The 24000-nt window shown below is 50.0% G+C and overlaps 1 protein-coding gene across 3 annotated transcripts in view; it reads left to right on the forward strand.

Annotated features, from left to right (window-relative positions):
* LOC110485181 (glutamate receptor ionotropic, NMDA 2B) overlaps positions 1-24000 on the forward strand; it is a 139610-nt gene that overhangs the window by 80176 nt on the left and 35434 nt on the right. For all 3 annotated transcript variants that reach the window (XM_036941137.1, XM_036941139.1, XM_036941138.1), the window contains exons 4-6: positions 16116-16259; positions 16664-16934; positions 23696-23888. In XM_036941137.1, coding sequence (XP_036797032.1) covers positions 16116-16259; positions 16664-16934; positions 23696-23888 — 608 coding nt within the window. The remainder of the gene's footprint in view (positions 1-16115; positions 16260-16663; positions 16935-23695; positions 23889-24000) is intronic.

Raw genomic sequence — 24000 nt, forward strand, 5'->3', positions numbered from 1 at the left:
GTGCGTGTCTGTAGGGTGTGTGTATGTGCGTGTGTGTAGGGTGTGTGTATGTGCGTGTCTGTAGGGTGTGTGTATGTGCGTGTGTGTAGGGTGTGTGTATGTGCGTGTGTGTAGGGTGTGTGTATGTGCGTGTCTGTAGGGTGTGTGTATGTGCGTGTGTGTAGGGTGTGTGTGTGTGCGTGTCTGTAGGGTGTGTGTATGTGCTTGTCTGTAGGGTGTGTGTATGTGCGTGTCTGTAGGGTGTGTGTATGTGCGTGTGTGTAGGGTGTGTGTATGTGCGTGTCTGTAGGGTGTGTGTATGTGCGTGTGTGTAGGGTGTGTGTATGTGCGTGTGTGTAGGGTGTGTGTATGTGCGTGTCTGTAGGGTGTGTGTATGTGCGTGTGTGATGGGTGTGTGTGTGTGCGTGTCTGTAGGGTGTGTGTATGTGCGTGTCTGTAGGCTGTGTGTATGTGCGTGTGTGTAGGGTGTGTGTATGTGCGTGTGTGATGGGTGTGTGTATGTGCGTGTCTGTAGGGTGTGTGTATGTGCGTGTGTGTAGGGTGTGTGTGTGCGTGTCTGTAGGGTGTGTTTATGTGCGTGTGTGTAGGGTGTGTGTATGTGCGTGTGTGTAGGGTGTGTGTATGTGCGTGTCTGTAGGGTGTGTGTATGTGCGTGTGTGATGGGTGTGTGTGTGTGCGTGTCTGTAGGGTGTGTGTATGTGCGTGTCTGTAGGCTGTGTGTATGTGCGTGTGTGTAGGGTGTGAGTACTGTACAGTATGTGCTCATGATGTCAATTTCTTTGGGAAATGTATTTATTGTTTTCAGCGCGGATAGAGAGTGAGCATGTGGAAAATGGGAGCAGAGGTCAGGAAAATAAAGAGAATGGAGGATAGAGGATACATGTGGAAAATGGGAGCAGAGGTTAGGAAAATAAAGAGAATGGAGGATAGAGGATACATGTGGAAAAGTGAAGAAACAAAAGCTTTGCTTGAAATAGTGAAATGTTTTTAATTCATTCTCAAAGAGAGACAGATTAGCCGATTGTAGATATTCAGTTTCCAATGGCTGCTGCATACTAGCATCTTGTGGGAGTTGATACTGTCAATATGTTAATGTGGCTGCCATTGTTGAAGAAACAACTGAATATTTTGCTCTGGCGTCCCTAAATTCACTGCCATGTGAACTTGTCTTCCCGCTCAATGACAGAGAGAGGGAAAGCGTGTGAGAGAGGTATAGAGAAGGTGGCTGCCAGAGGCTTGTCTGTACTGTGAACACAGCTAGTGAGACAGTGTGCAGTCACAGTGTGGGAGAGGAAGTGCAGCCTCACTCCAGCGTCTGTGCAGCTCTATGCCCGCCTGCCGAGGATGGAGGGATGAGAGCCAGTGGATGGATGCATGCAGGGTGGGTTGTAATAGGGTTTGAACAATATCACATTTTGCTAATAGTGATGAAAGAAATAAAGTCGTTTAGCAGATGCTTTGATTCAAAAAAGAGAAATTCCATGGTAACGGGCCACATAACGGGCCACATACAGCATGCTGAATATGTGCTAACTTTAAGTCGCTTTGGGAAAATTTCATAGTAACAGAATTACGCTGATGTACAGTTGAAGTTGGAAGTTTACATACACCTTAGCCAAATACATTTAAATTCAGTTTTTCACAATTCCTGACATTTACTTCTAGTAAAAATCTGTCAGTTAGGATCACCACTTTATATTAAGAATGTGAAATGTCAGAATAATATTAGAGAAAATTATTTATTTCTGCTTTTATTTCTTTCATCACATTCCCAGTGGGTCAGAAGTTTACATACACTCAATTAGTATTTGGTAGCATTGCCTTTAAATTGTTTAACTTAGGTCAAACGTTTTGGGTAGCCTTCCACAAGCTTCCCACAATAAGTTGGGTGATTTTTGGCCCATTCCTCCTGACAGAGCTGGTGTAACTGAGTCAGGTTTGTAGGCCTCCTTGCTCGCACACGCTTTTTCAGTTCTGCCCAAACATTTTCTATAGGATTGAGGTGTCATGTATTGTCATGTTGTGTCTTGTTTCTGTCCTTTCTCTTCACCCTGTCTCCCTCTGCTGGTCGTTTTAGGTTACCTTTTCTCCCCCTCTTTCCCCCAGCTGTTCCTTGTCTCCTCCTAACTACCTCGTCACCCCTTTTCCCACCTGTTCCCTTTTTCCCTCTGATTAGTCCTCTATATCTCTCTCTGTTTTTGTTTCTGTCTTTGTCGGATTCTCGTTTGTGTTACTCATGCCTGAACCAGACTATCGTCGTGTTTGCTACAACCTTGTCCTGTCCTGTCGGAATCTGCATGTTCATCTAACCTTGTCCTGTCCTGTCGGAATCTGCCTGTCCATCTGAGCCTACGTGTGTTTCGTCATTAAAGAAACTCTGTTTTGTTAATTCGCTTTTGGGTCCTCATTCACGCACCTGACAGAAGAATCCGACCAAGAATGGACCCAGCGACTTCGGATCCTCTCCACTCAGCCGTCGAGATCCAGGGAGCGATGCTAGGCAGACACGAGCAGGAATTGTCTGCTGCTCGACATGCCGTTGAGACCCTGGCCACCCAAGTCTCCAACCTCACAGAACAGGTTCACCATCTCCGCCTCGATCCACCGGCCACTTCCAGGGCTTTCGAATCTCCGGAGCCCAGAATCAATAACCCGCCGTGTTACTCTGGGGAGCCCACTGAATGCCGCTCGTTCCTCACCCAGTGTGATATTGTGTTTTCTCTCCAGCCCAACACTTACTCCAGGAGCACTGCTCGTGTCGCCTACGTCATATCTCTCCTTACTGGACGGGCTCGTGAGTGGGGCACGGCAATCTGGGAGGCAAGGGCTGAGTGTACTAACCAGTATCAGGACTTTAAGGAGGAGATGATACGGGTTTTTGATCGATCTGTTTTTGGGGAGGAGGCTTCCAGGGTCCTGTCTTCCCTATGTCAAGGTAATCGATCCATAACAGACTACTCTATTGAGTTTCGCACTCTTGCTGCCTCCAGTGGCTGGAACGAGCCGGCTTTGCTCGCTCGTTTTCTGGAGGGTCTCCGCGCAGAGGTAAAGGATGAGATTCTCTCCCGGGAGGTTCCTTCCAGCGTGGATTCCTTGATTGAACTCGCTATTCGCATTGAGCGACGGGTTGATCTTCGTCACCGAGCTCGTGGAAAGGAGCTCGCGTTCTCCGTTGCCCCCCTCTCCGCATCACTACCATCTTCCTCTGCCGGCTCGGGTGCTGAGCCTATGCAGCTGGGAGGTATCCGCATCTCGACTAAGGAGAGGGAACGGAGAATCACCAACCGCCTCTGTCTCTATTGCGGTTCTGCTGGTCATTTTGTCACTTCATGTCCAGTAAAAGCCAGAGCTCATCAGTAAGCGGAGGGCTACTGGTGAGCGCTACTACTCCTGTCTCTCCTTCAAGATCCTGCACTACCTTGTCGGTCCATCTACGCTGGACCGGTTCGTCAGCTTCCTGCAGTGCCTTAATAGACTCTGGGGCGGAGGGCTGTTTTATGGACGAGACCTGGGCTCGGGAACATGACATTCCTCTCAGACAGTTAAGGGAGTCCACGGCCTTGTTCGCCCTGGATGGTAGTCCTCTCCCCAGGATTCAGCGTGAGACGCTACCTTTAACCCTCACTGTTTCTGGTAATCATAGCGAAACCATTTCTTTTTTAATTTTTCGTTCACCTTTTACACCTGTTGTTTTGGGCCATCCCTGGCTAGTTTGTCATAATCCTTCCATTAATTGGTCTAGTAATTCTATCCTCTCCTGGAACGTCTCTTGTCATGTGAAATGTTTAATGTCTGCTATCCCTCCTGTTTCCTCTGTCTCTTCTTCACAGGAGGAGCCTGGTGATTTGACAGGGGTGCCGGAGGAATATCACGATCTGCGCACGGTGTTCAGTCGGTCCAGGGCCACCTCTCTTCCTCCACACCGGTCGTATGATTGTAGTATTGATCTCCTTCCGGGAACCACTCCCCCCCGGGGTAGACTATACTCTCTGTCGGCTCCCGAACGTAAGGCTCTCGAAGATTATTTGTCTGTAGCTCTTGCCGCCGGTACCATAGTCCCCTCCTCCTCTCCCGCCGGAGCGGGGTTTTTTTTTGTTAAGAAGAAGGACGGGTCCCTGCGCCCCTGCATAGATTATCGAGGGCTGAATGACATAACAGTGAAGAATCGTTATCCGCTTCCTCTTATGTCTTCAGCCTTCGAGATCCTGCAGGGAGCCAGGTTTTTCACTAAGTTGGACCTTCGTAACGCTTACCATCTCGTGCGCATCAGGGAGGGGGACGAGTGGAAGACGGCGTTTAACACTCCGTTAGGGCACTTTGAATACCGGGTTCTTCCTTTCGGCCTCGCTAACGCTCCAGCTGTCTTTCAGGCATTAGTCAATGATGTCCTGAGAGACATGCTGAACATCTTTGTTTTCGTTTACCTTGACGATATCCTGATTTTTTCACCGTCACTCCAGATTCATGTTCAGCACGTTCGACGTGTCCTCCAGCGCCTTTTAGAGAATTGTCTTTTTGTGAAGGCTGAGAAGTGCTCTTTTCACGCCTCCTCCGTCACATTTCTCGGTTCTGTTATTTCCGCTGAAGGCATTAAGATGGATCCCGCTAAGGTCCAAGCTGTCATTGATTGGCCCGTCCCTAAGTCACGCGTCGAGCTGCAGCGCTTTCTCGGCTTCGCGAACTTCTATCGTCGTTTCATCCGTAATTTCGGTCAGGTGGCAGCTCCTCTCACAGCCCTTACTTCTGTCAAGACGTGCTTTAAGTGGTCCGTTTCCGCCCAGGGAGCTTTTGATCTCCTCAAGAATCGTTTTACATCCGCACCTATCCTTGTTACACCTGACGTCACTAGACAGTTCGTTGTCGAGGTTGACGCGTCAGAGGTGGGCGTGGGAGCCATTCTTTCTCAGCGCTCCCTCTCTGACGACAAGGTCCACCCTTGCGCGTATTTTTCTCATCGCCTGTCGCCGTCGGAACGTAACTATGATGTGGGAAACCGCGAACTGATCGCCATCCGCTTAGCCCTAGGCGAATGGCGACAGTGGTTGGAGGGGGCGAACGTTCCTTTTGTCGTTTGGACTGACCATAGGAACCTTGAGTACATCCGTTCTGCCAAACGACTTAATGCGCGTCAGGCGCGCTGGGCGCTGTTTTTCGCTCGTTTCGAGTTCGTGATTTCTTATCGTCCGGGCTCTAAGAACACCAAGCCTGATGCTTTATCTCATCTCTTCAGTTCTTCAGTAGCCTCCACTGACCCCGAGGGGATTCTCCCTGAGGGGCGTGTTGTCGGGTTGACTGTCTGGGGAATTGAGAGGCAGGTAAAGCAAGCACTCACTCAAACTCCGTCGCCGCGCGCTTGTCCTAGGAACCTTCTTTTCGTTCCCGTTCCTACTCGTCTGGCCGTTCTTCAGTGGGCTCACTCTGCCAAGTTAGCCGGCCACCCTGGCGTTCGGGGTACGCTTGCTTCCATTCGCCAGCGTTTTTGGTGGCCCACCCGGGAGCATGACACGCGTCGCTTCGTGGCTGCTTGTTCGGTCTGCGCGCAGACTAAGTCCGGTAACTCCCCTCCTGCCGGCCGTCTCAGGCCGCTTCCCATTCCCTCTCGACCGTGGTCTCACATCGCCTTAGATTTTGTCACCGGACTGCCTTCGTCAGCGGGGAAGACTGTTATTCTTACGGTTGTCGACAGGTTCTCTAAGGCGGCTCATTTTATTCCCCTTGCTAAGCTTCCTTCTGCTAAAGAGACGGCACAAATCATCATCGAGAATGTTTTCAGAATTCATGGCCTTCCGTCAGACGTCGTTTCGGACAGAGGTCCGCAATTCACGTCTCAATTTTGGAGAGAGTTTTGCCGTTTGATTGGGGCTTCCGTCAGTCTCTCTTCCGGCTTTCACCCCCAGTCTAACGGTCAAGCAGAACGGGCCAATCAGACTATTGGTCGCATCTTACGCAGTCTTTCTTTTCGCAACCCTGCGTCTTGGTCAGAACAGCTCCCCTGGGCAGAATACGCCCACAACTCGCTTCCTTCGTCTGCGACCGGGGTATCTCCTTTTCAGAGTAGCCTCGGGTACCAGCCTCCGCTGTTCTCATCTCAGTTCGCCGAGTCCAGCGTCCCCTCCGCTCAGGCTTTTGTCCAACGTTGCGAGCGCACCTGGAAGAGGTTCAGGTCTGCACTTTGCCGTTATAGGGCGCAGACTGTGAGAGCTGCTAATAAGCGTAGAACTAAGAGTCCTAGATATTGTCGCGGTCAGAGAGTTTGGCTCTCCACTCAGAACCTTCCCCTCAAGACCGCTTCTCGCAAGTTGACCCCGCGGTTCATTGGTCCTTTCCGTATTTCTCAGATCATTAATCCTGTCGCAGTGCGACTTCTTCTTCCGCGATATCTTCGTCGCGTCCACCCGGTCTTCCATGTCTCCTGTGTCAAGCCCGTTCTTCGCGCCCCCGCTCGTCTTCCCCCCCCCCCCCCCATCCTTGTCGAGGGCGCACCCATCTACAGGGTCCGTAGGATTTTGGACATGCGTCCTCGGGGCCGTGGTCATCAGTACCTAGTAGATTGGGAGGGGTACGGTCCTGAGGAGAGGAGTTGGGTTCCCTCTCGGGACGTGCTAGACCGTGCGCTGATCAATGATTTCCTCCGTTGCCGCCAGGTTTCCTCCTCGAGTGCGCCAGGAGGCGCTCGGTGAGTGGGGGGGTACTGTCATGTATTGTCATGTTGTGTCTTGTTTCTGTCCTTTCTCTTCACCCTGTCTCCCTCTGCTGGTCGTTTTAGGTTACCTTTTCTCCCCCTCTTTCCCCCAGCTGTTCCTTGTCTCCTCCTAACTACCTCGTCACCCCTTTTCCCACCTGTTCCCTTTTTCCCTCTGATTAGTCCTCTATATCTCTCTCTGTTTTTGTTTCTGTCTTTGTCGGATTCTCGTTTGTGTTACTCATGCCTGAACCAGACTATCGTCGTGTTTGCTGCAACCTTGTCCTGTCCTGTCGGAATCTGCATGTTCATCTAACCTTGTCCTGTCCTGTCGGAATCTGCCTGTCCATCTGAGCCTACGTGTGTTTCGTCATTAAAGAAACTCTGTTTTGTTAATTCGCTTTTGGGTCCTCATTCACGCACCTGACATGAGGTCAGGGCTTTGTGATGGCCACTCCAGCACCTTGACTTTGTTGTCCTTAAGCCATTTTGCCACAACTTTGGAAGCATTCTTGGGGTCATTGTCCATTTGGAAGACCAATTTGCGACCAAGCTTTGACTTCCTGACTGATGTCTTGAGATGTTGCTTCAATATATCCACATAATTTTCCTTCCTCCATGAGGCCATCTATTTTGTGAAGGGCACCAGTCCCTCCTGCAACAAAGCACCCCCACAACATGATGCTGCCACCCCCGTGCTTCACGGTTGGGATGGTGTTCTTCGGCTTGCAAGCCTCCCCCTTTTTCCTCCAAACATAACAATGGTCATTATGGCCAAACAGTTCTATTTTTGTTTCATCAGAACAGAGGACATTTCTCCAAAAAGTATGATCTTTGTCCCCATGTGCAGTTTATGGCGGTTTTGGAGCAGTGGCTTCTTCCTTGCTGTGCGGCCTTTCGGGTCATGTTGATATAGGACCCGTTTTCCTGTGGATATAGATAATTTTGTACCTGTTTCCTCCAGCATCTTCACAAGGTCCTTTGCTGTTGTTCTGGGATTGATTTGCACTTTTCGCACCAAAGTATGTTCATCTCTAGGAGACAGAACGCGTCTCCTTCCTGAGCGGTATGACGGCTGCGTGTTCCCATGGTGTTTATACTTGCATACTACAGATGAACGTGGTACCTTTAGGCGTTTGGAAATTCCTCCCAAAGATGAACCAGAGTCGTGGAGTTCTTGGCTGATTTCTTTTGATTTTCCCATGATGTCAAGCAAAGAGGCACTGAGTTTGAAAGTAGGCCTTGAAATACATCCACAGGTACACCTCCAATTGACTCAAATGATGTCAATTAGCCTATCAGAAGCTTCTAAAGCCATGACATAATTGTCTGGAATTTTCCAAGCTTTTGAAGGCCCAGTCAACTTAGTGTGTGTTAACTTCTGACCCACTGGAATTGTGATATAGTGAATTATAAGTGGAATAATCTGTCTGTAAACAATTATTGGAAAAATGACTTGTCTCATGCACAAAGTAGATGTCCTAACCTACTTGCCAAAACTATTGTTAACAAGAAATGTGTGGAGTGGTTGAAAAACAAGTTTTAATGACTCCAACCTAAGTGTATGTAAACTTCTGACTTCAACTTTATATCAAACAGAAACCATCGACGTTAAGGTTAAACCATAGAACTCTATGGACAAGTCACACTTTTAACAATTTCCACTGAAAATGTAACAAAGACACAATTACAGGAATAACTGTGCAAATACAAAGTTTGGTAACAGAATAAAACTGAGGGAGATTCTGTTACCAAACTTTGCATCTGCACAGTTTTCCCAGTAAATGTTTTTTATTTATTTACTGTGTAAATTGTTCAAAGAAGTCATTGTTGTATAGTTTGTTAAACTTTGAAATCAATGTTTTTTGTTTGGCATACATTTTATAGAAATCGGAGTGTAATTCTGTTGCCATGGAAAGCGATTTGAAGTGAACACATATTCAGTATGCTGTATGTGGCCCATTGCAGGAAATGAACCTACCAGTCTGCTGTTGAAAGCACCCTGATATGATGATAATATAACAAGTATATCTACTGGGGTCAAGTCCTCGTCACTCAACTTTTTATCATAGCTATACAGTTTTGGAAGGATCTCTTCAATGTTTTACATCATTTCCTTTCATTCTACATTGTCCCACTTCATGCCAGCTATAACAAAGTAACCCTCTTTTTCACTCCCTACCCTTTCTCGTGCTATCTCTTCCTCTCGCCCCTCTCCCGCTCTCCCTCTGTTCTTCTTTCAAATTCAGTTCAAAGGTGAATTTTATTGGCTTATTGGCGTGACTGCTGTGTTGCCAAAGCAGTTGAACACTAGATCAGCAGCACATCACTATAAAGCAGTCTCCTTTAATCCTCCCTCCCTCCCTCCCTCCCTCCCTCCCTCCCTCCCTCCCTCCCTCCCTCCCTCTCACATTCAGGTTCAAAAGAGTCTTTATTGGCATGACATGGTTCTACATGTACTGCTCCAGTGTTAACACACAGCTAGTGCAGTAACGACAACCTCTTCCTCTCTGTCTCTCACTATGTTCTGTCTGTTCTCTCTCTCCAATAATACTTCTCTATATTGTTTTTTACTGTTGGTGGGTTCCACGGGCTCCTGAGTGGCGCAGCAGTCTAAGACATTGCATCTCAGTGCAAGAGCTGTCACTGCAGTCCCTGGTTTGAATCCAGGCTGCAACACATCAGGCCGTGATTGGGAGTCCCATAGGGGGGCGCACAATAGGCCCAGCGTCGTCTGGATTTGGCCGGGGTAGGCCGTCATTGTTAATAAGAATTCTTAACTGACTTACCTAGTTAAATAAAAAAATGTCTGTCTCCCGACTAAGGGAGACAGAAAAAGGGAAGGATGAGAGGTGGAAAGAGATGCTTGTCCTGTTGTCCCACTTCACAGACGGAGTCAGACCAAGTCAGAGAGTTAACAAGGGACTGATGCTCTTAACAATTCATGAGTCCAGTGGCAGGTTGGATGCTCTCCCACCAGAACCTAAAAAGCCACAGCAGACACATGCCTTGTAGGAGTTTTGTCAGCCAGCCACGGCCCAAGGGCACGTTAGTGTGCCAGTGTCACGCCTGGCAGAACGAGGGCACACACACACACACACACATACACACACACACACACACACACACACAGACACACACACACACACACACACAGGACAAGCGACCTGAATATGGCATGGCAAGGGGACTGTTGTGGTATCAGTGATTTAAAAAGGAGGAGGGGTCTTGGGAGGCTCAGTGACAAAGCGAGAGTGAGAGGCAGCCAGGGAAGGAGGAGGGACTGTGTAGATTGGCTTATTGTCTTACCCTGTCTTGTAACATGTTCCGCTTTGGAAATACTCCTGTCATGCCAATAAAGCAGATTTGAATTTTAATCGTGCTAATTGGTGGGAGCACGGGTAAGGAGGAGCTGCGAGGGAGGGAGAAAAAGGAGAAAGCGGGTGATCTTTTCACACTGACAGTGACGGAGAGCGTGCTTACATGTTGCCTGAAAAAGAACACATAGAAACTCAGACACTCGCTCACACAGAGACCTAGTTGACCTGTCTGAGCTGTCCATGAGGTGGGGATGTGTTCTGGGTAAAGGGTTAGGGGCGGAAGCTGACCACTGCCCCTGTCCTGCCCTGCTCTGCCGCCTGTGTGTGTGAGAGTGAAAGCATTGAGGCAAACCTGGTGTTACCTCCAGCTCTGTGGGTGCTGGCACGGGGAGTCAGTGTCTGTTAGCGCAGCGACGTCTGAGTGTGAAGTGGCGAGACGCGGCCACAGCATGACCATGGCTCAGGGCCTGGTGTGGCGGAGAAAGAGGACAGGTGTAATTTAGGATGAGGGCAGAGAGAGAGGTAGGGAAAGAGAGAAAGAGAGAAATAGAGAGAGAGAGAGGGGACGTGCAGCAAAGGAATGACATTGGCCGCCTGCAAAGGACTAACCTACTGTAAGACGGGGGTTTTGAGTGCATGTCATGACCACAGGACTAACCTACTGTAAGACGGGGGTTTGAGTGCATGTCATGACCACAGGACTAACCTACTGTAAGACGGGGGTTTGAGTGCATGTCATGACCACAGGACTAACCTACTGCAAGACGGGAGTTTTGAGTGCATGTCATGACCACAGGACTAACCTACTGTAAGACGGGGGTTTGAGTGCATGTCATGACCACAGGACTAACCTACTGTAAGACGGGGGTTTGAGTGCATGTCATGACCACAGGACTAACCTACTGCAAGACGGGAGTTTTGAGTGCATGTCATGACCACAGGACTAACCTACTGTAAGACGGGGGTTTTGAGTGCATGTCATGACCACAGGACTAACCTACTGTAAGACGGGGGTTTTGAGTGCATGTCATGACCACAGGACTAACCTACTGTAAGACGGGGGTTTTGAGTGCATGTCATGACCACAGGACTAACCTACTGTAAGACGGGGGTTTTGAGTGCATGTCATGACCACAGGACTAACCTACTGCAAGACGGGAGTTTTGAGTGCATGTCATGACCACAGGACTAACCTACTGTAAGACGGGGGTTTGAGTGCATGTCATGACCACAGGACTAACCTACTGCAAGACGGGAGTTTTGAGTGCATGTCATGACCACAGGACTAACCTACTGTAAGACAGGGGTTTGAGTGCATGTCATGACCACAGGACTAACCTACTGTAAGACGGGGGGTTTGAGTGCATGTCATGACCACAGGACTAACCTACTGTAAGACGGGGGGTTTGAGTGCATGTCATGACCACAGGACTAACCTACTGTAAGACGGGGTTTTGAGTGCATGTCATGACCACAGGAGATGTTGTGGGCTGGTCAGTATTTCTGCAGACTTTTTATTAAGACAGAGCTGGTAATGGGTGGAAAGACGTCAGACTGCTGCAGCCCTCAGTGGGTTGCCGTCTAAAGTTAGACAAGAAATGCGCCATAGAGAAACGATCTGTGTGAGTTAAGTGGTTCGGGTTTCAGTCAGCTAACGTCTCGTGTCGAAAGGCAAAACAAAGAGCTCTCCGTTTTTTTCTTTGGTCTTCCGTTGGTTCCTCTTCTCTTTTCCCTGGAAGGGCTGCTGTGACGGCTGGTTACATTATAATCACAATCATGTTAGGGGCAAAATTAGCCAAATATTTTAATCAAGACCTGGGATTTATAAATTAGGGTTCAAAAAGTAGTTAGAATAAGGTCAGCGCTAATTAGGTGATGGTCTGACAAATGTGAGAACTAATTAAGTCTGCATGTGCTTGATTAAAGATAAGGAGGTTTTTATGATAAGAAATATGATGATGAAGCATGAGAGCAGGGAGGAAGGGGGGAAGAGAGGGGAAGAGAGGCAGGTCTAATTGAGGTAGAGATAATACTTGTGTGAGTGAGAGAGCTGGAGAGAGACAGAGAGGGACAGAATGAGACAAGTGAGTGAACATGTTCATGACATTTTTTTTAATTCATTTTGAATATGTATTCTGAGTGCATGCATTATTTGTGTTCATATCAGCGTGTTTGATTGGACAATTCTGTTAGCTATTATGTACTTCATGCATTGTGTTGTGTATGTATCTTGCACTGTAGATTTTAAACAAGCTAGTCTTCTAGCAAGACCCAGCTGTTCTCTCTCCCCAACCCCTCTCTCTCTCTTTCTCTCTCTCTCTCGCTCTCTCTCTCCTGCTTGCTTTTTCTCTCACCCTCTTGCTCTCCTCTCTTTCTCTCCATCTTGCTCTCCTGCCTCGCTCTTGCATCTCTACCCATCAGGCAGTGCAGAGCAGCAGTCAATAGCAATCTCCCCTCGCTCATGTTCAAAGAACCCCTTATAGGCAGGATAGAAATATGCATTGTCAAAACCTTGGAGCAGACAGCACACTCACACAAGTAGAAAAACAGCAATGGTGGTTATGAAAAAAAATCAAATACACTTGAACATTCTTCAAAACGGCAAAAAATCTATATTGGTGCTGAGGCATGGAGACCAGGTACTCTTACAGGCTTGCAGTAATGCAGAGCACACCCACATACGGAATACAATGTAGATTAAATACTTGTGTGGGTTGGGGTGGCGTGGACTGTATGTATATGCTATACTGTATATGCTGTACTGTAGGTAACTTTGTCCCAGATCTGTTTGTGTGCAGTCAGTGTACATAACATACTGTACTCCTTACGCTGTGCATATAGTGCATGAATGTATCCCTGTGTATTTTTGCCTCTTGCATACAGGTTGTGCCTGTATGCACGTATTCAGAGGCAGGGCTGGGAGAAGCTCAATTTCTTTGTAGGCATTGGTGTGTCCCTGCGTGTGTAATTGAAATACCTGAGTTATTGACTCTCTCCCTCCAAGTCAAATGGCTGCTTGGTGAGTGTGAGCTCTCTCATTGGGCAGCTGTGGGGCAGGCAGCCAGGCAGAAAGAGGAACTATCTCCGGCTCTGTCAGGTAGGGCTGGTAATAGCCAGGGACCTCACGATACAATGTTAGGTGCTGAAAGGATATGTATTGCGATTCCCATGATTCTATATGTATTGTATCCCATACTGCGATTTTATTGTGATTTTATATTCCAAACATATTGCTCACTATATGTCTGCTACAGAGAGAGAGAGATCATGAGAAAATGAGTTGTGGTTAGTCATGGAAATAAAAGTGCTGAAGAAATGGTGGCTCACTTTTTAAAAGGAAGATGGAGAACAAGCTACAGGATGAAAAATACCAGTTTTGGCGCAGGTACAGCCGACTAGCGCTAGCTAACGCTACCTAGAAAAAAATACATATATTTCCTATTTTTACAAATTGATACTTGGAGTCAAAGTATCAATATAATATTGTCAAGAAATAATATAGCGATATGTAACTGAATCGGTTATTCCCCCTCCTCACTACTGTCAGGGCTTCTGGGTGCTGCTGAGAGGAGGACATACATGTACATCCTGTCTGTCTCTGACAGCACCAATCGGCTGTGGGTTAGCAGCTGTGGCTGGCGCTGCCCTGACTCGCTGGCCCACTGCTGTTCACTCACTCTGCAGTCTGTACCAGGTCACAGCCCACCAGCCACCCGCTCCCCTCATTGTTACCATAGACCCCCCTCCCTCCATACTCAACCGCTCCACTCATTGTTACCATAGACCCCCCTCCCTCCCCCTCCCTCCATACTCAACCGCTCCCCTCATTGTTACCATAGACCCCCCTCCCTCCCCCTCCCTCCATACTCACCCGCTGCCCTCATTGTTACCATAGACCCCCCTCCCTCCCCCTCCCTCCATACTCACCCGCTGCCCTCATTGTTACCATAGACCCCCCTCCCTCCCCCTCCCTCCATACTCACCCGCTGCCCTCATTGTTACCATAGACCCCCCTCCCTCCCCCTCCCTCCATACTCACCCGCTGCCCTCATTGTTACCATAGACCCCCTCCCTCCATACTCACCTGCTGCCCTCATTGTTACCATAGACCTCCCTCCCTCCCCCTCCCTCCACACTCACCCGCTCCCCTCATTGTTACCATAGACCCCCCTCCCTCCCCCTCCCTCCATACTCACCTGCTGCCCTCATTGTTACCATATACCCCCTCCCTCCCCCTCCCTCCATACTCACCTGCTGCCCTCATTGTTACCATAGACCCCCCTCCCTCCCCCTCCCTCCATACTCACCCGCTGCCCTCATTGTTACCATAGACCCCCCTCCCTCCCCCTCCCTCCATACTCACCTGCTGCCCTCATTGTTACCATAGACCCCCCTCCCTCCCTCCCCCCATACTCACCTTCTCTCAGGATTCCATTGCTCTCTCTGACTAATTTCTCTCCCTCCCTCTTTTCTGTCAATTCCTCTCTCTTTTACCCTCTTCGTTCCTCACCCAGCGTACTCTCTCTGTCTCTGTCTGTCTCTGTCTGTCTCTCTCTTTTACCCTCTTCGTTCCTCACCCAGCCTACTCTCTCTGTCTCTGTCTGTCTCTCTCTTTTACCCTCTTCGTTCCTCACCCAGCGTACTCTCTCTGTCTCTGTCTGTCTCTGTCTGTCTCTCTCTTTAACCCTCTTCGTTCCTCACCCAGCCTACACTCTCTCTCTCTGTCTGTCTCTCTCTTTAACCCTCTTCGTTCCTCACCCAGCCTACTCTCTCTCTCTCTGTCTGTCTCTCTCTTTAACCCTCTTCGTTCCTCACCCAGCCTACTCTCTCTGTCTCTGTCTGTCTCTCTCTTTAACCCTCTTCGTTCCTCACCCAGCCTACTCTCTCTGTCTCTGTCTGTCTCTCTCTTTAACCCTCTTCGTTCCTCACCCAGCCTACTCTCTCTGTCTCTGTCTGTCTCTCTCTTTAACCCTCTTCGTTCCTCACCCAGCCTACTCTCTCTGTCTCTGTCTGTCTCTCCCTTTATCCCTCAGTGTTGTTCCCTCTCTCCCCTTATTATTTAGCCTCTGTCTTACGGTCCAGTACAGTAGACTGCAGTGGCTGCTTGGGACAGACAGGGACACACTCCCTCCTCAGGCATTTTAATGTGTGCTAATCGATACCCCAGCGCTCAGGGAGGTGATAATTCAGACTGACCTTAATTATTGTTGCTGTAAATGAAGCCAGTCTTTATCTGGGTCTTTTTTCTCTCTCTTTTTTTTTCTGCTAATGAAAATTCTGCGGACCTCTGGCTCTCTGAATGACTGCATGGGCCAGTACATTAACACTGCTCTTAGAAAGAGAGGAGGGGAGCTGCAGGGGACCGTGTGGAGGAGGGGGGCTGGAAATTCAATTATAACTGTGTCCCGGCAGTAATTTCACTGGAATAAATGGGACAGGGAGCGGGAGAGGAGATAGAGAGAGATCACAGGAGAGAGGGACAGGAGACAGAAAGTGGAAAAAGGGGATGAGGTGGGATGAAGGTAGTGTGTAGAGGGACACATGGAGGAGGGCTAGAGGGTCAATCATGGCTTAGTGGAGAGTAGGGGACAGTGGACATTTACACTGACTTAGACGTGTAGAATATACTGTTGTGGAATATACTATTGTGGAATATACTGTTGTGGAATATAGTGCTTATTCACAGTTATTATGTACCTGTATGATATATCATATATAAGTGGCAAACACACACAGCATACTTATTCACCCCTTTCTGCTGTGCCTTTTCAGTGGTTTAGTCTGATCTCATTCATGTGGAAACAAGGTAACGGATCAACCCATGTGCGTCCCCTGGGTTGTAGAGGTTAGGCTTTGATGTTGAGTGAAGCACGGATTCCTAAGCCAAAGAGATTTCAATACCCTGCCATGCTGACAGACACGCCATGTTTTTACACACTGACGCACACACTGACACACACAGAAACATGGCCGCACACACACACACACACACACACACACATACAGTATTGGGAAACAACTGCAGAGTGTTGTCTAGACGCCTCCTCTCCAGTTCAATATTCGATGTGGACATGTAACATAGCATTACTGACCTCCACTCTTCTGTTCCCCAGGATGACAACTCTATGTTCTTCCAGTTTGGCCCGTCCATCGAGCAGCAGGCCTCGGTCATGCTCAACATCATGGAGGAGTACGACTGGTACATCTTCTCCATCGTCACCACATACTACCCCGGATACCTGGACTTTGTCACCAAGGTAGCTCACCGATACACGCCCTCACGACAGGGTAGCTCTCTCTTTTTCCCTCCTTCCTTTGAATAGTGCCACCAGGCAGTCCATGAGCAGATTGTAACGTCACCGTGGACTTATCGTCTTAACTTCTAGGATAGTGATAGGAAGGCAACTACTAAACCGGCGGCTAATCTCAACTTGTTCATGTAGTCAGGAAGTGTCAGTAGGTATTTAAATACTGTTGCGTTGAGAGAAATCAGATTGGCCCTGTCAAATGGCCCTTCAGCCCTCTCACACGCCTCTGTCTTCCTCAATGTCGTTGAACACATATTGTGATAACTCAATATGACAGATTATCATACCGACCCTACCTCTCACCCACCTACTTCTTCCTCCCTGGTCCCCCCGTCCCTCCCTCTACCCTGTAGATCCGGAGCACCATAGAGAACAGCTTTGTGGGCTGGGAGCTGGAGGAGGTTCTGCTGCTGGACATGTCAGTGGACGATGGAGACTCTAAGATCCAGAACCAGCTGAAGAAGCTGCAGAGCCCCGTCATCCTGCTGTACTGCACTAAGGAGGAGGCCAACACCATCTTCGAAGTGGCCCACTCCGTAGGGATCACGGGCTACGGCTACACCTGGATCGTCCCCTCACTGGTAGCTGGGGACGCTGAAGTGATCCCTGCCGAGTTCCCTACAGGTTGGTTTGGAATAAGTTCTATGTGATTTATCTCTATTTAAAGTCTATGATTGGTTGCTGTTTTGATGTTGATTTATAGTTGGGAATATGTGGGACCAGGTAGCTGGTACGGATCAAAACCTAATCTGAAATCCATGCACACAATGCACATTTTTGGGTGCAAAATCTTACATTAATATTTCTGCATGATTTACAATAAATCATTGTAAATCGTTGATGGATATGGCCCTTAATAATGTATTACCATGTTAGCTATGTAAATCATATGATGTGTGCTGGTCGAGTGGGCGAGGTAATGAACATGTTTTTCTGCAGGTTTTAACTGTCCCTTAAGAAGGTTTGTCCTGCACATTAGTATGTGACAGATGGCAGATACTGCATGATTTAAGGGTGTTTTGTGTCAAACTGTCAAAATCAACACTTTAGTTCATCACTGTTGGATGAATTGACAGTATAGGCCTTACAGTAACCTCCAGAATGTGAATTGTCTCACTAAATTCATAACTAATTGGAAGTAAGAATAATGTGGTACGCGATATAGTTAAGGCCTGGTGTTTGCGATGGTTCAGTGTGAAGCCAAGGTGCAGGCTAACATGCTAATTTGGTAACGGGCACACTTTCGGCCATGTTTGATGGCCTCCAATCCTCATAGGTAATTCCACTGATGCGTTCCTTAAGTGGCACTCTAGAGCAACAGTATCTCACCTCCTCTATCCCTCTCTCTCTCTCTCCACCTCCTCCTCTATCCCTCTCTTCTCTTCTTCCTCCTCTATCCCTCTCTCTCTCCTCCTCGATCCCTCTCTCTCTCCTCCTCCTCCTCTATCCCTCTCTCTCCCCTCCTCCTCCTATCCCTCTCTCCTCCTCCTCTATCTCTCTCTCTCTCCTCTTCCTCCTCTATCCCTCTCTCTCTCCTCCTCCTCCTCTATCCCTCTCTCCTCCACCTCCTCATCTATCCTTCTTTCCTCCTCCTCCTGCTCCTCTATCCCTTTCTCTCTCCTCCTCCTCCTCTATCCCTCTCTCTCCTCCTCTATCCCTGTCTCTCCTCCTCCTCCTCTATCCCTCTATCCTCCTCCTCCTCTATCCCTCTCTCTCCTCCTCCTCCTCTATCCCTCACTCTCCTCCTCTATCCCTCTCTCTCCTCCTCCTCCTCCTCCTCTATCACTCTCTTTCTCTCTCCTCCTCCTCCTCTATCCCTCTATCCTCCTCCTCCTCTATCCCTCTCTCTCCTCCTCCTCCTCCTCCTCTATCCCTCTCTCTCTCCTCCTCCTCCTCTATCCCTCTCTTTCTCTCTCCTCCTCCTCCTCTATCCCTCTCTCTCCTCCTCCTCCTCCTCCTCCTCCTCTATCCCTCTCTTTCTCTCTCCTCCTCCTCCTCTATCCCTCTATCCTCCTCCTCCTCTATCCCTCTCTCTCCTCCTCCTCCTCCTCCTCCTCTATCCCTCTCTCTCTCCTCCTCCTCTACCCCTCTCTCCTCCTCCTCTATCCCCCTCTCCTCCACCTCCTCCTCTATCCCTCTCTCCTCCTCCTCTATCCCTCTCTCTCCCATCCTCCTCCTATCCCTCTCTCCTCCTCCTCTATCTCTCTCTCTCTCCTCTTCCTCCTCTATCCCTCTCTCTCTCCTCCTCCTCCTCTATCCCTCTCTCCTCCACCTCCTCATCTATCCTTCTTTCCTCCTCCTCCTGCTCCTCTATCCCTTTCTCTCTCCTCCTCCTCCTCTATCCCTCTCTCTCCTCCTCTATCCCTGTCTCTCCTCCTCCTCCTCTATCCCTCTATCCTCCTCCTCCTCTATCCCTCTCTCTCCTCCTCCTCCTCTATCCCTCACTCTCCTCCTCTATCCCTCTCTCTCCTCCTCCTCCTCCTCCTCCTCTATCACTCTCTTTCTCTCTCCTCCTCCTCCTCTATCCCTCTATCCTCCTCCTCCTCTATCCCTCTCTCTCCTCCTCCTCCTCCTCCTCTATCCCTCTCTCTCTCCTCCTCCTCCTCTATCCCTCTCTTTCTCTCTCCTCCTCCTCCTCTATCCCTCTATCCTCCTCCTCCTCTATCCCTCTCTCTCCTCCTCCTCCTCCTCCTCCTCCTCTATCCCTCTCTTTCTCTCTCCTCCTCCTCCTCTATCCCTCTATCCTCCTCCTCCTCTATCCCTCTCTCTCCTCCTCCTCCTCCTCCTCCTCCTCCTCCTCCTCCTCTATCCCTCTCTCTCTCCTCCTCCTCTACCCCTCTCTCCTCCTCCTCTATCCCCCTCTCCTCCACCTCCTCCTCTATCCCTCTCTCCTCCTCCTCTATCCCTCTCTCTCCTCCTCCTCCTCCTCCTCCTCCTCCTCTATCCCTCTCTCTCCCCTCCTCCTCCTATCCCTCTCTCCTCCTCCTCTATCTCTCTCTCTCTCCTCCTCCTCCTCTATCCCTCTCTCTCTCCTCCTCCTCCTCTATCCCTCTCTCTCCTCCTCTATCTCTCTCTCTCCTCCTCCTCCTCTATCCCTCTCTTTCTCTCTCCTCTCCTCCTCTATCCCTCTATCCTCCTCCTCCTCTATCCCTCTCTCTCCTCCTCCTCCTCCTCCTCCTCTATCCCTCTCTCTCTCCTCCTCCTCTACCCCTCTCTCCTCCTCCTCTATCCCTCTCTCCTCCACCTCCTCCTCTATCCTTTTCTCTCTCCTCCTCCTCCTTCTCCTCTATCCTTTTCTCTCTCCTCCTCCTCCATCCCTCTCTCTCCTCCTCTATCCCTCTCTCTCCTCCTCCTCCTCTATCCCTCTCTCTCCCCTCCTCCTCCTATCCCTCTCTCCTCCTCCTCTATCTCTCTCTCTCTCCTCTTCCTCCTCTATCCCTCTCTCTCTCCTCCTCCTCCTCTATCCCTCTCTCCTCCACCTCCTCATCTATCCTTCTTTCCTCCTCCTCCTGCTCCTCTATCCCTTTCTCTCTCCTCCTCCTCCTCTATCCCTCTCTCTCCTCCTCTATCCCTGTCTCTCCTCCTCCTCCTCTATCCCTCTATCCTCCTCCTCCTCTATCCCTCTCTCTCCTCCTCCTCCTCTATCCCTCACTCTCCTCCTCTATCCCTCTCTCTCCTCCTCCTCCTCCTCCTCTATCACTCTCTTTCTCTCTCCTCCTCCTCCTCTATCCCTCTATCCTCCTCCTCCTCTATCCCTCTCTCTCCTCCTCCTCCTCCTCCTCTATCCCTCTCTCTCTCCTCCTCCTCCTCTATCCCTCTCTTTCTCTCTCCTCCTCCTCCTCTATCCCTCTATCCTCCTCCTCCTCTATCCCTCTCTCTCCTCCTCCTCCTCCTCCTCCTCCTCTATCCCTCTCTTTCTCTCTCCTCCTCCTCCTCTATCCCTCTATCCTCCTCCTCCTCTATCCCTCTCTCTCCTCCTCCTCCTCCTCCTCCTCCTCCTCCTCTATCCCTCTCTCTCTCCTCCTCCTCTACCCCTCTCTCCTCCTCCTCTATCCCCCTCTCCTCCACCTCCTCCTCTATCCCTCTCTCCTCCTCCTCTATCCCTCTCTCTCCCATCCTCCTCCTATCCCTCTCTCCTCCTCCTCTATCTCTCTCTCTCTCCTCTTCCTCCTCTATCCCTCTCTCTCTCCTCCTCCTCCTCTATCCCTCTCTCCTCCACCTCCTCATCTATCCTTCTTTCCTCCTCCTCCTGCTCCTCTATCCCTTTCTCTCTCCTCCTCCTCCTCTATCCCTCTCTCTCCTCCTCTATCCCTGTCTCTCCTCCTCCTCCTCTATCCCTCTATCCTCCTCCTCCTCTATCCCTCTCTCTCCTCCTCCTCCTCTATCCCTCACTCTCCTCCTCTATCCCTCTCTCTCCTCCTCCTCCTCCTCCTCCTCTATCACTCTCTTTCTCTCTCCTCCTCCTCCTCTATCCCTCTATCCTCCTCCTCCTCTATCCCTCTCTCTCCTCCTCCTCCTCCTCCTCTATCCCTCTCTCTCTCCTACTCCTCCTCTATCCCTCTCTTTCTCTCTCCTCCTCCTCCTCTATCCCTCTATCCTCCTCCTCCTCTATCCCTCTCTCTCCTCCTCCTCCTCCTCCTCCTCCTCTATCCCTCTCTTTCTCTCTCCTCCTCCTCCTCTATCCCTCTATCCTCCTCCTCCTCTATCCCTCTCTCTCCTCCTCCTCCTCCTCCTCCTCCTCCTCCTCCTCCTCCTCCTCTATCCCTCTCTCTCTCCTCCTCCTCTACCCCTCTCTCCTCCTCCTCTATCCCCCTCTCCTCCACCTCCTCCTCTATCCCTCTCTCCTCCTCCTCTATCCCTCTCTCTCCTCCTCCTCCTCCTCCTCCTCTATCCCTCTCTCTCCCCTCCTCCTCCTATCCCTCTCTCCTCCTCCTCTATCTCTCTCTCTCTCCTCCTCCTCCTCTATCCCTCTCTCTCTCCTCCTCCTCCTCTATCCCTCTCTCTCCTCCTCTATCTCTCTCTCTCCTCCTCCTCCTCTATCCCTCTCTTTCTCTCTCCTCTCCTCCTCTATCCCTCTATCCTCCTCCTCCTCTATCCCTCTCTCTCCTCCTCCTCCTCCTCCTCCTCTATCCCTCTCTCTCTCCTCCTCCTCTACCCCTCTCTCCTCCTCCTCTATCCCTCTCTCCTCCACCTCCTCCTCTATCCTTTTCTCTCTCCTCCTCCTCCTTCTCCTCTATCCTTTTCTCTCTCCTCCTCCTCCATCCCTCTCTCTCCTCCTCTATCCCTCTCTCTCCTCCTCCCCTATCCCTCTTTCTCCTCCTCCTCCTCTATCCATCTCTCTCCTCCTCCTCTATCCCTCTCTCTCCTCCTCCTCCTCCTCCTCCTCCTCCTCTATCCCTCTCTCTCTCCTCTATCCCTCTATCCTCCTCTTCCTCCTCCTCTATCCCTCTCTCCTCCTCCTCCCCTATCCCTCTCTCCTCCTCCCCCTCCTCTATCCCTCTCTCCTCCTCCCCCTCCTCTATCCCTCCCCCTTCCTCTATCCCTCTCTCTTTCTCAATTCACTTAAACACACATCTCGTGACACACAGATATTGCTAACGTATTTAGCATGTGACCCTCCTAATCTTACATCACAGACAATGATGAGCTGTCTGGCACCAATTGCGGGGTTTTGTAATAAGGTCCTCCAATCAACAGTTAGAACGAGAAGGAGGGGCGGGGAGTAGAGGACTACTGCAGTTCAAATGGAAGGACAAGGGGTCTGGATCTCAGAGCACAAGTGCTCATACACCTCCAAGTCAACGCCACTGTCCCCACTTCCTGTTTACCCCCATCGCTAAGGGAGATGAGGTTGTCTAAGTCGTTGTGAGATTTTCCTCATGTCCTGAGATGGACAGTTCCCACTGGCTACCAACCAACCCTTTCCACTAGCATGCACACACTCTAGTTCTATAATATCATTTTTGTAGGGTGACTATAAAAGCCTTGAGAAAGTGTCAACAGAGTGTGACATTAGATATGGTCCTGGAGAGACTGAGCTGTCATCCCAGAGCCCCGTGGGTCTACAGGTTGGATGCTGTCTGTCTATTTCTGTCCAGTTGCCTGGTAATGGATTGGCCAGACCCTGTCAAGCGGGCCAGAGAGGGCGTGAGGATGCAGTTTGACTGAGAAGAGAGGAGAGGTGTGACTGTCAGTGGTGTGTGGCACACGCCTCACAGTGTGTTTAACCCCTTGAGTGCATAACCCCTTTTCCTCTATTCTCTTTCTCTATCTCCCTCCTATCTCCCTCTCTATCTCCCTCTCTATCTCCCTCTCTATCTCCCTCTCTATCTCCCTCCTATCTCCCTCTCTATCTCCCTCTCTATCTCCCTCTCTATCTCCCTCCTATCTCCCTCCTATCTCCCTCTCTATCTCCCTCTCTATCTCCCTCCTATCTCCCTCCTATCTCCCTCTCTATCTCCCTCCTATCTCCCTCCTATCTCCCTCTCTATCTCCCTCTCTATCTCCCTCCTATCTCCCTCTCTATCTCCCTCCTATCTCCCTCTCTATCTCCCTCTCTATCTCCCTCTCTATCTCCCTCCTATCTCCCTCCTATCTCCCTCTCTATCTCCCTCCTATCTCCCTCTCTATCTCCCTCTCTATCTCCCTCCTATCTCCCTCTCTATCTCCCTCCTATCTCCCTCCTATCTCCCTCTCTATCTCCCTCCTATCTCCCTCTCTATCTCCCTCTCTATCTCCCTCCTATCTCCCTCTCTATCTCCCTCCTATCTCCCTCCTATCTCCCTCCTATCTCCCTCTCTATCTCCCTCCTATCTCCCTCTCTATCTCCCTCCTATCTCCCTCTCTATCTCCCTCTCTATCTCCCTCTCTATCTCCCTCCTATCTCCCTCCTATCTCCCTCTCTATCTCCCTCCTATCTCCCTCTCTATCTCCCTCTCTATCTCCCTCTCTATCTCCCTCTCTATCTCCCTCCTATCTCCCTCTCTATCTCCCTCCTATCTCCCTCCTATCTCCCTCTCTATCTCCCTCTCTATCTCCCTCCTATCTCCCTCTCTATCTCCCTCTCTATCTCCCTCTCTATCTCCCTCTCTATCTCCCTCCTATCTCCCTCTCTATCTCCCTCCTATCTCCCTCCTATCTCCCTCTCTATCTCCCTCTCTATCTCCCTCCTATCTCCCTCTCTATCTCCCTCTTATCTCCCTCTCTATCTCCCTACTGTCTCCTCTGTCGACTGTATGTCATGGATCTCTCTCTTTCTGCTCTCCCTTTCTTCCTATTTTCATCATTCTATCTGTTTCTGCCTCTTCCCTCATTTCTCTCTCTCTCTTGCTCTCTCTATCCACCCCCTCCTTCTCATCTCTCTCTCTCTCTCTGTCTCTCTGCAGGTTTAATCTCTGTGTCGTATGACGAGTGGGACTACGGCCTGGAGGCTCGCGTGCGCGATGGGGTGGCTGTCATCGCCATGGCAACCTCCACCATGATGCTCGACAGGGGGGCACACACCCTGATGAAGTCTGAGTGCCACGGGGCCACGGACAAGAAGGGGCCCATTGCTGGGAACCCCAATGAGGTGCTCAGGTAAATCTGGGGCGGATCACCTATCAACCCTTTGAAATCTTTCAACATCTGCACACACAAAGAGTAACACACACATACACACACATCTCCCTCCCAAAACAGCCCCCCTCCC

Source organism: Oncorhynchus mykiss, chromosome 13, assembly GCF_013265735.2.
Source record: "Oncorhynchus mykiss isolate Arlee chromosome 13, USDA_OmykA_1.1, whole genome shotgun sequence".
Taxonomy (NCBI): domain Eukaryota; kingdom Metazoa; phylum Chordata; class Actinopteri; order Salmoniformes; family Salmonidae; genus Oncorhynchus; species Oncorhynchus mykiss.